At 46.0% G+C, this 11,940-nt stretch overlaps 4 protein-coding genes across 4 annotated transcripts in view; 2 read left to right on the forward strand and 2 right to left on the reverse strand.

The window, feature by feature from the left end:
* Positions 1 to 1,593: 1,593 nt before the first annotated feature.
* Positions 1,594 to 2,396, reverse strand: ASPWEDRAFT_43196 (uncharacterized protein). The gene has a single exon (XM_040835977.1). It carries the CDS (start codon positions 2,324 to 2,326, stop codon positions 1,754 to 1,756), a length of 573 nt encoding a protein of 190 aa, XP_040686803.1. The 5' UTR covers positions 2,327 to 2,396; the 3' UTR covers positions 1,594 to 1,753.
* Positions 2,397 to 3,674: 1,278 nt separating this feature from the next.
* On the forward strand, positions 3,675 to 5,657 carry ASPWEDRAFT_30236 (FGGY-family carbohydrate kinase; the record flags this gene model as incomplete). Its single annotated transcript, XM_040833377.1, has 3 exons — positions 3,675 to 3,890; positions 3,948 to 4,508; positions 4,599 to 5,657. 3 exons carry the CDS (start codon positions 3,675 to 3,677, stop codon positions 5,655 to 5,657), a joined length of 1,836 nt encoding a protein of 611 aa, XP_040686804.1.
* A 503-nt stretch (positions 5,658 to 6,160) lies between these two features.
* ASPWEDRAFT_174552 (calcium/hydrogen antiporter) lies at positions 6,161 to 9,557 on the reverse strand (the record flags this gene model as incomplete). The annotated part of the gene is made up of 4 exons (XM_040831238.1): positions 6,161 to 6,416; positions 6,471 to 6,634; positions 6,690 to 7,637; positions 7,695 to 9,557. The coding sequence occupies 4 exons, from the start codon at positions 9,555 to 9,557 to the stop codon at positions 6,161 to 6,163; spliced, it is 3,231 nt and encodes a 1,076-aa protein (XP_040686805.1).
* Positions 9,558 to 10,901: 1,344 nt separating this feature from the next.
* ASPWEDRAFT_30238 (proteasome regulatory particle base subunit RPT6) overlaps positions 10,902 to 11,940 on the forward strand; it is a gene marked incomplete at both ends in the record, with an annotated part of 1,452 nt that continues 413 nt past the window's right edge. Inside the window, 2 exons of the mRNA XM_040833378.1 lie at positions 10,902 to 11,136; positions 11,204 to 11,879. Of these exons, the coding sequence (XP_040686806.1) occupies positions 10,902 to 11,136; positions 11,204 to 11,879 (911 nt within the window). The remainder of the gene's footprint in view (positions 11,137 to 11,203; positions 11,880 to 11,940) is intronic.

Raw genomic sequence — 11,940 nt, forward strand, 5'->3', positions numbered from 1 at the left:
ATTTATATAGTATAGGTAGGTTAATAGAGGCTCCATTAGCATAGCCTATTATATACATGATATATAGTAATACAACCTCTATATTAACTATTCCTTTTTAGGCCAGATTCTATAATAGGTAATTGATCTATAAGTTTTTGAGTCTAATCTATTAACTTAAACTTATTACTCAAAACTCATGAGTTTTACTCATATACTAAGATGAGTCCTAAATCTCAACTTGAACTCACCTCATTACTCAAACTCTACTCGTTACTTACGAGTAGACTTGACTCGTGTGACACACTACTTATTATACAGTAGAATAGTATTCTAAGAGATAAAGCTAATTTTCTCTATAATATTATAGCTATGTAGAAGAAGACCTTTACCTTATAAATTATCTATAATTCCTTTAAAGAATATAGTATATTCCTACTAGATAGCTCTTCTATTATTAAAGCTATTTAGAATAATCTACTACTAGTTCTAGAGCTCTTAATACTAGAGACTATACCTCCTTTATATCCTCTATCTTTAAGTTTTAAAAATATACCTCTAAAGAGCTCTTAACAGGCTAAAAAGAACTATAAGAAGATATTCTATCTAATAGATAATATAGAGATCCCTCTATAGCTTAAGCATGGCCTAGATTATATAATTTAATAATAAAAATATTAATCTGAGTAACTCACTATTATAAAAACTACTCTTAGCTAAATTAAGGCATCCTACGCACCTCACCAGAGCAGAATAACTAAGAGGTTTAATACCTTAGGGATAGCAGAATACTGACTGTACAGGATATAAATCAGTCTATTACTAATAGGAGGGCCAAAAAGGAGTTAAATAAGAAGAAGAAAGTAGATAAGACTTATAAAGAGGTGTATAGCTATCTCCCACTAGCACCTCCTGAAGAAGATAACTCTATAGCTTTACATAGAGAATTGGCTGGAGAATTGGTTGATCAGCTTTATTTTATGGATTCTAGAGGAGTTTAGTGGTAAAAATGTGAAAAGCTTCATTCTTTTCCTTTATGCTGCCGACCACCCACTAGTGGAGGTGGTGGTTGGTCGGGCCGCCACTAATAAATAATCTTGAAGTTACAATAGACCGAGGATAAACAAGCCACTAGCGCAGTGTAATTTGCGTGAATGGTTACAATGCACAGGAACTTGCTCATATCAGATGCGGATCTTTCATCTACACGTACTAGTGCTAGTATGTTAGAAATCTGAAGTGCAGCGAACTGACTAGATTCGAGCTTTAGTCAATATCGATCTATTGATGTCTCTTTTGAGAAGCTTCCAAGGGAAATCCAGAATGTCCTGAGTCGGTCGGTCGTTCCTTCGCGTTGATGCAGAAATATGAAGAACAGAGCCCAAGCAATTGCCCGCTTGTCGGCCAAAATAAGAAAAAAAAAATAAAAACCCATTCCCAAGCATAAAACCGCCAGACGCGACGATGAAAACAACAAATGCGAATATGACGGATTGCCTCGCTGGTCGTGACGGATACTATAGATGTATTAAGTGGTATAACTATTCTTTTTTGGCATTGCTAGATATTTTCCTAGACGCTCTGAGGGGCAAAATAAAATTATATGGTAGTATAGTATTATGATTCAGTTTATTGCCCCTCTGCGCTGCCCGACATCGCCAGGAAGGTGATGACGAGGAATACCCACCAATATCTAGACAGGGTTTGAACAGGTTAGATTATAATTGATGACGAAAATTCGATATGGTACTTGGGGGCGAAGGGTTTTATATACTTACTTCTGGAAGAAAGTCTTCTCGATAAGTTCCTCAGAGTTTTTACCATCTGGGCCAACCACAATAGGGCGATTGAGATGTGGATAGGGTCCTACTTCACTGGAAACCAGCTCAATGGTAGGATTCACAGTGCCTGAAGCATTTGTAGCGGACAATGGTGGCAATACGGAGACTTGGTAGACCTCGTTGTCGGAAGGATCTAGATGAAGTCGAAGCGTTGGCCCTATGCCGCCGTTACCGGCCAGGGAGGAACGCGTTGTGAGAGTACCGACCCATTGCCTGGAATTTTCTGGAGTAGAGATGTACAGGCCAACGCGGACTAGATCCTCATTCTGATCTCGGATCTCGCTCTGCTGTTTGTTGTTGTGATCGACGGGATTCGGAGGGGAGAAGGATATCACGTCTGATGTCAGCGACGTCACATCATACGATATGCGAGCGAGCGAGGAAGGCTGAGAAGAGGTCACGGGCCAGTACAGGACATCGGCCGAGGCAAGTTGCGGAGCAGAAGGGGTGGCAATGGATAATGAGGTCAAGGAGATGGCTGAGAATACGGTTAACGCGAGGCGCATGTTGGGTTGAATGCAAGCTTGTTTATGGGGGATTCAAGAGTAAAAAATCAATTTCCCGATAGAGACAGAGGGGGAGGGGAGGAGAGAGAGAATGGTAGAGAATTGTCGTGGAGCTTGGTTGAATTGACTGGTTGAGAAACCATGTGTTCCTGGAGAGGTGCTGCAGCTTCCGGGAGATGTTGCTGACCCACTAATCCTAAACTCCTAGGTAGGTACAGTAGTACAGTAGTAGTTCTTGTCCTTGGAGGCTTGGTGGTATTCTCAAAATTTATGTTTACTTTGATGATGTACACATTCTACTACTGTTGATGAGGGATATATCTATATAATAAGTTATTAAACATATAAATGTCAGTTGAACTTGAAGCAATAGTTAAAGTATCTAGGATGAACGATTGGACATAACTAGTCAATGCTGGAAGGAAGGTCTACCAAATATTACCCGTATGTACTGTTCAGACAGATTGTTTCGTTACGAGACAATACGATACCCGCCATGTATAAGGTAAGTAATTACCTACCTAAATATCCATGGATAAACATATAGGTACAGAGTAACTACTCCGTACTCATATGAATACTTCGTACGTATTATTATCTAAAAGCAAAACGATCCATAATAATAAAACCATCTTAAGAATCATAGTACACATAGTAGTGGTCCATATTCCATAATCCCTACCATAGATTGTTTTCCATGCTGTTTTTCTGGTTCTTCAAGCACCCTTCGAAAACGAAGGCATAAACTCCATTGCCTCCTGCAGCATATTCCTCTTTGTCTTTCTTTCTCTTTTGCTCTTTTGCCGGAGCACTGTCGTCCCAGCCATTCATCAGTATTGCTTCCCCACAGTCCGTCTGGAGGCGGTCAACCCACACTGTCTGGGGCAGCTATGCTGATGCTGTCATAATCCCACTTCCTCCACCAGCGAGGTTTTGTTTTTCTTTTCTTTCTTTCCCCCTTGTCTCTTAACCAGGTGACTGGAATTCTGATTTCAACCAGTATAACTAAAGAACGTCTCCTTTCATTGTCAGTAGCTCCAAACAAGTTTCATCTCTTTCCCTTCTTTCAAACCGGATCAATCGAACCCAATCTAATCTCTATTTTGTTTGATACGATTTCATAATCTTATCATCCTGTCTTTGTATGTACGCAAGCTGTTAGCTAGTTAGCTACAGCTACAGCTACAGATATCTCTACCTAATTGACACTCCCCCCTAAATTGTGTTCAATTGTTCAATTCTGTCTTTGTTTTCGTCGCTAACAGACATCCAAGAACTCGTAGCATTTTCGGTGGATAGTGAAGAGCATTGGTTCTGATCTGATAGACTTCTTTCTCTGTTCCCCATCATGAGCTCACCCACGCCTTACCGTCGCTCTTCCCGACAAGGCTCCAGGCGGGCCTCTAGTGATCCGCGAAACGAGATTCAGGTTCATCTCGACCACTATATTGGCATTGACGTTGGAACCGGCAGTGCTCGTGCTTGTATCGTTGACGGAAAAGGTGATATTGTCGGCCTGGCTTCTGAGAATATTGGCCTTTGGCAGCCACAGCAGGGGTACTATGTATGCTACCGATTCTGCTTCGGAATCCAGCGTTATAACCTGACAATGTGTCTTTAGGAACAATCTACTAATGACATTTGGCGTTGCATCTGCGTCTGTGTTCAGCGTGCTATCAGCCAGCACAATATTGACCCTGAGACCGTTAGAGGTATAGGATTTGATGCAACATGCTCACTATCCGTGTTTTCCAATGTCACTGATGAGCCCATCTCCATAACTGGCCCAAACTTCGATTCTGACCGCAATGTGATTCTCTGGCTGGACCACCGCCCCGTCGAGGAGACCGAGAAGATTAACGCTACAAATCACAATCTGCTTCGCTATGTTGGTGGGAAGATGTCCATTGAGATGGAGATCCCCAAGGTTCTGTGGCTAAAGAACAACATGCCAAAAGAACTCTTTGACCAGTGCAAGTTTTATGATTTAGCAGATGCTCTCACCCACATCGCAACCGGAAACGACAAGCGAAGCTTTTGTAGTGTGGTTTGCAAACAGGGCTATGTCCCCGTTGGTGTTGACGGAAGCGTCAAGGGCTGGCAAGAAGACTTTCTCATGGAGATCGGACTCGATGACTTGACCCAGGACGATTTCAAGCGCATGGGAGGTGTTGACGGGGTGGTGAGCCTATTTCCTTGCAGTTATTTCCCTTTCCCCATTCATTTATCACCTGTATTGATGAATTCTAAATCTAACTGCTTTTCTGTTCAGAATGGTGATTACCTTAGTGCTGGTGAACTCGTTGGCACTCTCTGCGAGAAGGCAGCCTCTGAGCTGGGATTGCCCTCTGGGATTGCAATCGGCAGTGGTGTTATTGACGCCTATGCAGGCTGGATCGGAACTGTCGGTGCCAAGGTTCAGTTGGGCTCGGGTCAGTTGAGCGCTGAAGTTGCCAAGAATGACAAGACCCAGGCATTTTCGCGTCTGGCAGCGGTTGCTGGAACCTCGACCTGTCATCTTGCCATGTCTCCAAACCCTGTCTTTGTCCCCGGCGTGTGGGGTCCTTATCGTGACACGATCCAGCCAGGATACTGGATGGCCGAGGGCGGACAGTCTGCGACAGGAGAACTGCTTAAATATGTCATTGAGACTCACCCAGCTTTCAACCAGGCAGCATCTATCGCCGAGTCATACCATGCTAATATCTATGAGTACCTCAATGAGCACCTGAAGGAGATGGTCTTGGAACAAAAAGTGCCCAGTGTGTCTTATCTAGGACGTCACTTCTTTTTCTATGGCGACCTCTGGGGCAACCGTTCGCCAATTGCTGATTCGAGTATGGCGGGATCTATCGTTGGCCTGTCCAGTGACAGTTCCGTGGACGGTCTCGCAATCTACTACTATGCCACGCTTGAATTTATTGCTCTGCAAACCAGACAGATAGTCGAGACCATGAACAAGGCCGGCCACAGCATTACTTCGATCTTCATGTCTGGGTCCCAGTGTCAGAATGACATACTAGTGAGACTTATCGCATCCGCCTGTGGCATGCCCGTTCTCATCCCGCGGTATATCCATGCTGCCGTGTGCCATGGTGCCGCGATGCTGGGTGCCAAGGCGGCTAGTGCCGATGCCGATGGGAAGACAGAAGATCTTTGGGAGATCATGGACCGGATGAGCAAACCAGGCAAGAAGGTCGACCCGACCATCGACGAGAATGAGTTGGCCTTGCTCAGTGTCAAGTACAAGGTTTTCCTCGAGCAATGTCATAAACAGCAGGAGTACCGAGCCCTTGTTGACCAAGCAGTGAGCTCATGGAAGTCTGGTTGATGATGATTATGATGTAATGACACTGATCGTCAACATCGATCTACTAAAAAAAAACGCTTTGGGTTTCTTTTGGGCGAGATGCTTTACTGCTTACGTGCAATTCTATCGTTATCTACTTATGCCCAATTCCATATCATAATGGTAATGTGGCGAGGCGTGAGATATGGGGGAAAGTGCATTTTTTCTCTCCTTTGCCATGATTTTCGGGTATAAATAAAAGTGAAATACATAAATTAAAAACAAGGCCTAGGAGCAGCGGATATTCAGCTGTCATAACAAATTGTCCTTGGTTTCTCGTCCGACATAAGAGTATCCTAGACGTTATTGATCAATGCAGGTATGAATCCAGCCGTACTATATACAACAACTATAGAGCCGAATGAAGTTTGAAAGCCCGGCATGAATTATTCTATGCAAATTCAAGTATAATGTTCAAAATCAGGAAGGGGGGGGGCTATGTATACTTCGTCAAGATTGTCATCCCAACAATAGTGGTATGCCCATCAGTAGGCGATCCCATTTCCTGATCTTCCAATCGTGTAGAAGGTTTCGGGTTTAAGGGCTAGCGTATTGAAGCGATCCACGCCCATGTTTTCGATATTGTTGTAACCGGATAGGTAGAAACCGATAACAACGACCAGATATGTTAGCACGAGAATAGAGCCTTTGAAGTAATTGCTCTTTCCTTCTCCATACACGTATGATAGGAGGAACACGCAAAGGATAGCCGAGACCATGTCCCATTGAGGGAAGATAAGGCTGCATATATCAGTAAGCAAAACGCTCTTGTTATCAATGAGGGTGTGAACTGACTTGAATGAATGCTTCAAAAGCTCAGACGGCTCCCAGAAGGTGGCATAGATGACGCTAAATAGAACTAGGGCTGGTATCTGCAATAGGCAGACCTGCAGCGCGTAGGCCGATCCAATCTCCATGGACAGAGCAATATTGCCGTTCATGGCAAAAGAAATAGCGTTCTTCAGGTACATGTCAGTCCAGATTGCGGAAGTACTAAGGGAGAAGGATTCTTACCAAGAATTCAGTAGTGTTCGGCACCAAGGCAAAAAGAGTGACTCCAAGGAATTTCTCGTCAACGTTGACGCTTTCTAGCACCACATCGACTTTTTTGACGAGGATTTCAGCTATTATCGCATAGAGCACCGTGGCACCTAGAAGAACGACTGAGCTTTTGGCTTTGCTCCAATTGGGGGCATCGTGTCCACCGCTGGCCTGGGCAGGCTCAAGTCCAACATCGTCAGGTTCTTCTAGAGCAACTTTCGTTTGATCGGCGGGTGTTTTGTTAATGGTACAAGGACTTTGGCGCGCTTGGCCTTGCTGAAGAGATGGCTTCCGTGAGCGAGCCGCGTCACGAGCAGCCACTGCTGCTGCTGTCGCTGCAAGTTCAGTGACCTGGCGGACTAAGTTCTCATTTTCTTCGCCAGACAAACCCCTGAAGCTCTTCAGACCTGAACGCTTGTCATCTCCCTCAAGCCGTGGAGGAACGAGGTATGGTGTCATAGTCTTATCTCGCGCCGAACTTGCTTCTGGCTGGCCCCAAGCTTCCGATGAGGCGTTATCGGACAAGCCAACTTGCTTGAGGGACTGTCCTAAGATCCGCTTGTATAGCTGTGAGTCACGTATCGAGCCCTTTGAACCAGCATTCCCGCTGGTGGCGCCTTGCAGTCCATTGGGGAAAAGAAGTTGTTGTTGATTATAAGCGGTTGACTCATTTGCAAGAGCCGCGGCCTTTTTCTCTTCAGCTTCTGTAGCCCATATGAGCGCAGCATGAGTCCTGAGAGTAAACCATAGGCCAATTACATATGACAAAAACAAAAACAAAGCCGCGAACCATGAATAAGGCTGAACCGCCTTGCGAAAGAATCCATCATCGACGGCTGGAGTTTGAGAGAAATAACAGCGGCGGCAATCCTTGTCTCCCGAATCCCCTGGAATAGTGCAGGAGATGCAGTTCAATTCATGCTGAGAATACTAATCAGTGACATGTCAAAAGTGGGAGCAGGGAGGGGGGGGGCTTACACTGCCATAAATTTGATAAAATAGAGTAGGGCCAAAGGCAGCAATCACAGCGAACATCAACATTGTTGATGTGACTCCCGCAGATTTATCGTTGAATCTCTGGGTCTTACGTTTGATTGCGCCGAAGCACATAGATAATCCAGGAAGGAACAGGATGCCCGCGAATATGCTGCCGATAATACTGCCTTCGACAAGACGGCTTTTGCCTTCGGTCAAAGCTACGCAGTAAAGGAAAACCTCTACCACGGTTGAGAAGAATGCATTGATGGCGGCACCCAGGCCCATGGACGACTGCGCAGAAATCGATGCGACGGCTTGCCCAATGAAATACGCCAGGGGAATAATGGACGCTAAGGCGAGCGTGAATATCAGGCCAGGATGTGTCAACCAACTCTGCAAGCCCAGAGTAGCATCTAGAAGCAAATAGTCAAATATAACGAATACTACGACACCAAGAAGGTTGATCAAGAATATGTTCGTCCCATCAATCGTGTACTTCCAGTATCGCAGCCCAGCTGCACGGTATGTGCACAAGACAATGGACGAGGAGGTGTTGGGATTCAGCCGGGTGTATGCCGTGTCAGAATGGAATGCCAAAGCTAGAGGATGACGACGGAGATGACTGAATAGGGTGATCGTTACGCGCCCCATTGGAATCCAGAAAACAAGAAACCAGCAGATAAGGGACACCATGAGCATCAATGGTCCAACGAGAAAGTAGAAAAAAACAAAGAATACGACCCGGCCCAATGTCCATTCGCCTCGGCCGAACAGGCGTCGCTTGGGGTGCCCCAGGGAACTAGTTCGATGATGACCTCGTTGTGGCCGTCCAAGAAGGCTATCTCGTTCACTGGCCGAATCGACACTGCTCCTCCTCCTACCAACGAGGGATCGGTCACGGCGGGGGCCGAAGAAGAGCCCTCCGTGCTCTAGATCACCGTTCTGCCATTGCTCATACTCGCTGATACTGCGCCCTTCACCTTCATCTTCTTCCGCATAGTGCTCATCAGTCTCCAGGCGTACAAAGGATCCGAATGGGTAAAAAAGATACCATGAAAGTCCAGAAAAGACTTTCCCATAGGCACGCGCACTTGGAGAGTATGCGAAAATGAAGCAAGCGGTGGCACCGGCCAGTGCAGCAAGGGCAAGCCACCATCCAAAAAACAAGGTCCACAGCAGGTTTGTCAGGAACAATAGATTCCCTACTCGACCCCCGGGCGACGAGTGAATGTCACCTTCAGCCGTCTTTTCCACAGAGCGACTCTTCTTGTACAAGGCGGGTTTCCAAAGCCTGATTCCGAAAGGATGTGTTTCATTGATTGCCTGCTGACGATCTTTTAGTGTGAAACTTTCTGCATCACTGGTCTCTTCGTCATCTTCGTCATCGTCATCATGATGGTCACGGTCAACATCATCATCATTGTCCTGATCAGCACTATCCTGGCTCCTGCTCTCATCTTGTTGTAAGGCCAAATCAGGGCCAGAACCCTCCAAGCTGGGTTCCGGCAAAGCTGATTCATCTTCACTCTCGTTATCGGACTCTGCTCGTGCCAAAGGACTGGGACGGGTGTTCAACCTCCTTCGCAAAGTCGAGCTCTGCTTTCTCAATGGACGTATTCGCGGCGAAGATTGAGGATTCGACGCGTGCTGCAAAGCAATGTCCTCCTCGATTTCTTTAAGATCATCATCGGTAGAAAATTCCTGACCTTTGTGAGGGATCTGCCGTTTGGAAGACATGCGACGCGTTACAGAGGGCTTTCTTGGTTTATCGGAGTGTGAAGGTGTTATGGATGGTGTCTGAGACGCGGGCTGGCGACTGGAGCTCTCCGGTAGGCCTTCATCCGGGCGTGCGTCCGAACCCATCCTGTCCAATGGATCTATAGCAGTAGTGCCTGTGTAAGAAAACAAGTAAGTAACTGTAATCATCAAAAGCTTTTGGTTACAAGGGATAAAAAGCACACCGTAGCTTCTCCTTCTCTGTCCTCCTGTGAAGCTTGGTTGGCGAGTAGCTCCAGGCGGCAGATTCCCGCTGCTTACAATCGAGGCAAAGCGCGACGGGGCATCTGACTCGGAGAAGTCATTATCATCCCGAGTACCGTCCATACCTCTCTTTTATGTTGGATTTCTTAATCAGTCAAAAGACAGGGAGTCCTGGTATGTTGGGAGAAAAAATGTACAGAGTGAGGGGGGAAGGGATAGGAAGACGAGAAAAATACAACAGGCAGGCTCTTTTTTTTTGTCCTCTGTGATGAGTGTTCTGATGGTCAAAGTTATCTTTGATGAAAAGCCAATTTACATGTTGCAGCCCAGTCCGTAGTCAATAATAGGAGAGGTTGGCTGATCTGCGTAACAGACGCGTGAAGAGATAGTAGATAAAGATGTTGCGGGCAAACCTTTCTTTAAATCACCTCAAAGGTCATAAGGTATCATTCCATCCCCCGCAGTCAGCTGAGACACTAGTCTAATCAGTCTCGTGGTTTAAAAAAAAGATGACTCGGGAATGGTAAACGAGGTGAATTGGGGAGAGTGGTTAGTTAGTAGGTTTGTAATATTATTATTAGATTAATATACTGAATAGGATGAAATCAGGATGGATGGATGGATGGACGACTGTCGGTAGAGAGCTATCGAAGGGACTCGGGCCGCTGTATTGATACGGTCACTACATGTAATATACAGACCACTCAAAGGGAAATCCAGAACGATGGCTGAGTATGGTATGGTATTTGTAATTAATGAATGCGCCATGGAGCGATCACCTGCGGTCCGCCAAGTGGCCCACTATCCAATCAGCGCTCATATTTGGCCCTGATTGTCTTGGTCGTTCAATGGGATTTGAATGACTCAGCAGCACGCTTTTGACATCACTACCTGGTACCAAGCTAGTAAGTAGCTTTGCAGCCTTAGGCATAAAAGGGTGGCTGACCAAAGTGTGGCTAGTTGCTGATATCAGCTCCGACCAGTTGAGTTGCTGTTGCTCCCCGGTTCCCTACCTAACAGCTGTTTGGTGACAGCTCCCCCATTCCAACAATAACCACCACTTTGCTTTCTTCTGGTCTGACTCTTTGATTTTTCGATTTATTCTCGCTATATTGAGGATATCACATCTTTCTCCGACTTTGGGATTGATATATTCTCCAAAGGTCGGCTGTTGTATGAGCGACCTGCCGTGGATCCTCAAGGAAGCGCCATCCTTTGCCATCCATCATGGCGCTTGACAACTACTACCGTAATAAGATCGAGGGCATGAAACTCGAGATTATCCAGGGTCAGGCTGTTTTACGACGATTAGAAGCACAACGCAATGATTATAACTCGAGAGTGCGCCTACTGCGAGAAGAGCTGGGTTTGCTTCAGCAGCCTGGTTCTTATGTCGGCGAGGTGGTGAAAGTAATGAGCACCAAAAAAGTCCTCGTCAAGGTACATCCAGAGGGCAAATATGGTAAGCCTTTGGATCTGCTTGTGAGTTGTGTGTACATCGTGAGGCTGACTTATTCTGCGTGCTATAGTTGTGGACATTGCGGATGGTGTGGATATTGGCAAACTCACGGTTGGCAAGCGTGTGGCACTACTCTCTGATTCATACAAGCTGGAGAAGATGCTGCCTTCATCAGTCGATCCGTTGGTCTCACTCATGATGGTTGAAAAGGTTCCCGATAGCACATACGACATGATTGGTGGCTTGGACCAGCAGATCAAGGAGATCAAGGAAGTGATTGAGCTTGGTCTTAAGCACCCCGAACTCTTCGAATCTCTTGGTATTGCGCAACCGAAAGGTGTTCTTCTGTATGGGCCACCTGGAACCGGAAAGACACTGCTTGCGCGAGCGGTCGCCCATCACACTGATTGCCGATTCATCAGAGTCAGTGGATCAGAGTTGGTACAGAAGTACATCGGTGAGGGTAGTCGTATGGTGCGCGAGCTCTTCGTCATGGCTCGAGAGCATGCCCCTAGTATCATTTTCATGGACGAGATTGACAGCATTGGTTCCAGCCGGATAGACAGCGCTGGTTCTGGTGACTCGGAAGTCCAACGTACAATGTTGGAGCTGTTGAATCAACTTGATGGTTTCGAGCCAACCAAGAACATCAAAATCATCATGGCTACGAATCGACTTGATATTCTTGACCCTGCCCTGTTGCGGCCTGGACGTATCGACCGAAAGATTGAATTCCCCCCGCCATCGTAAGTTCTCTATCTCACATTTTCTTTTCTTCTTCTTCTTCTTTTTTTTTTTTTTTTTGCT

The sequence above is a fragment of the Aspergillus wentii genome, assembly GCF_001890725.1.
Source record: "Aspergillus wentii DTO 134E9 unplaced genomic scaffold ASPWEscaffold_6, whole genome shotgun sequence".
NCBI classification, from domain to species: Eukaryota; Fungi; Ascomycota; class Eurotiomycetes; order Eurotiales; family Aspergillaceae; genus Aspergillus; species Aspergillus wentii.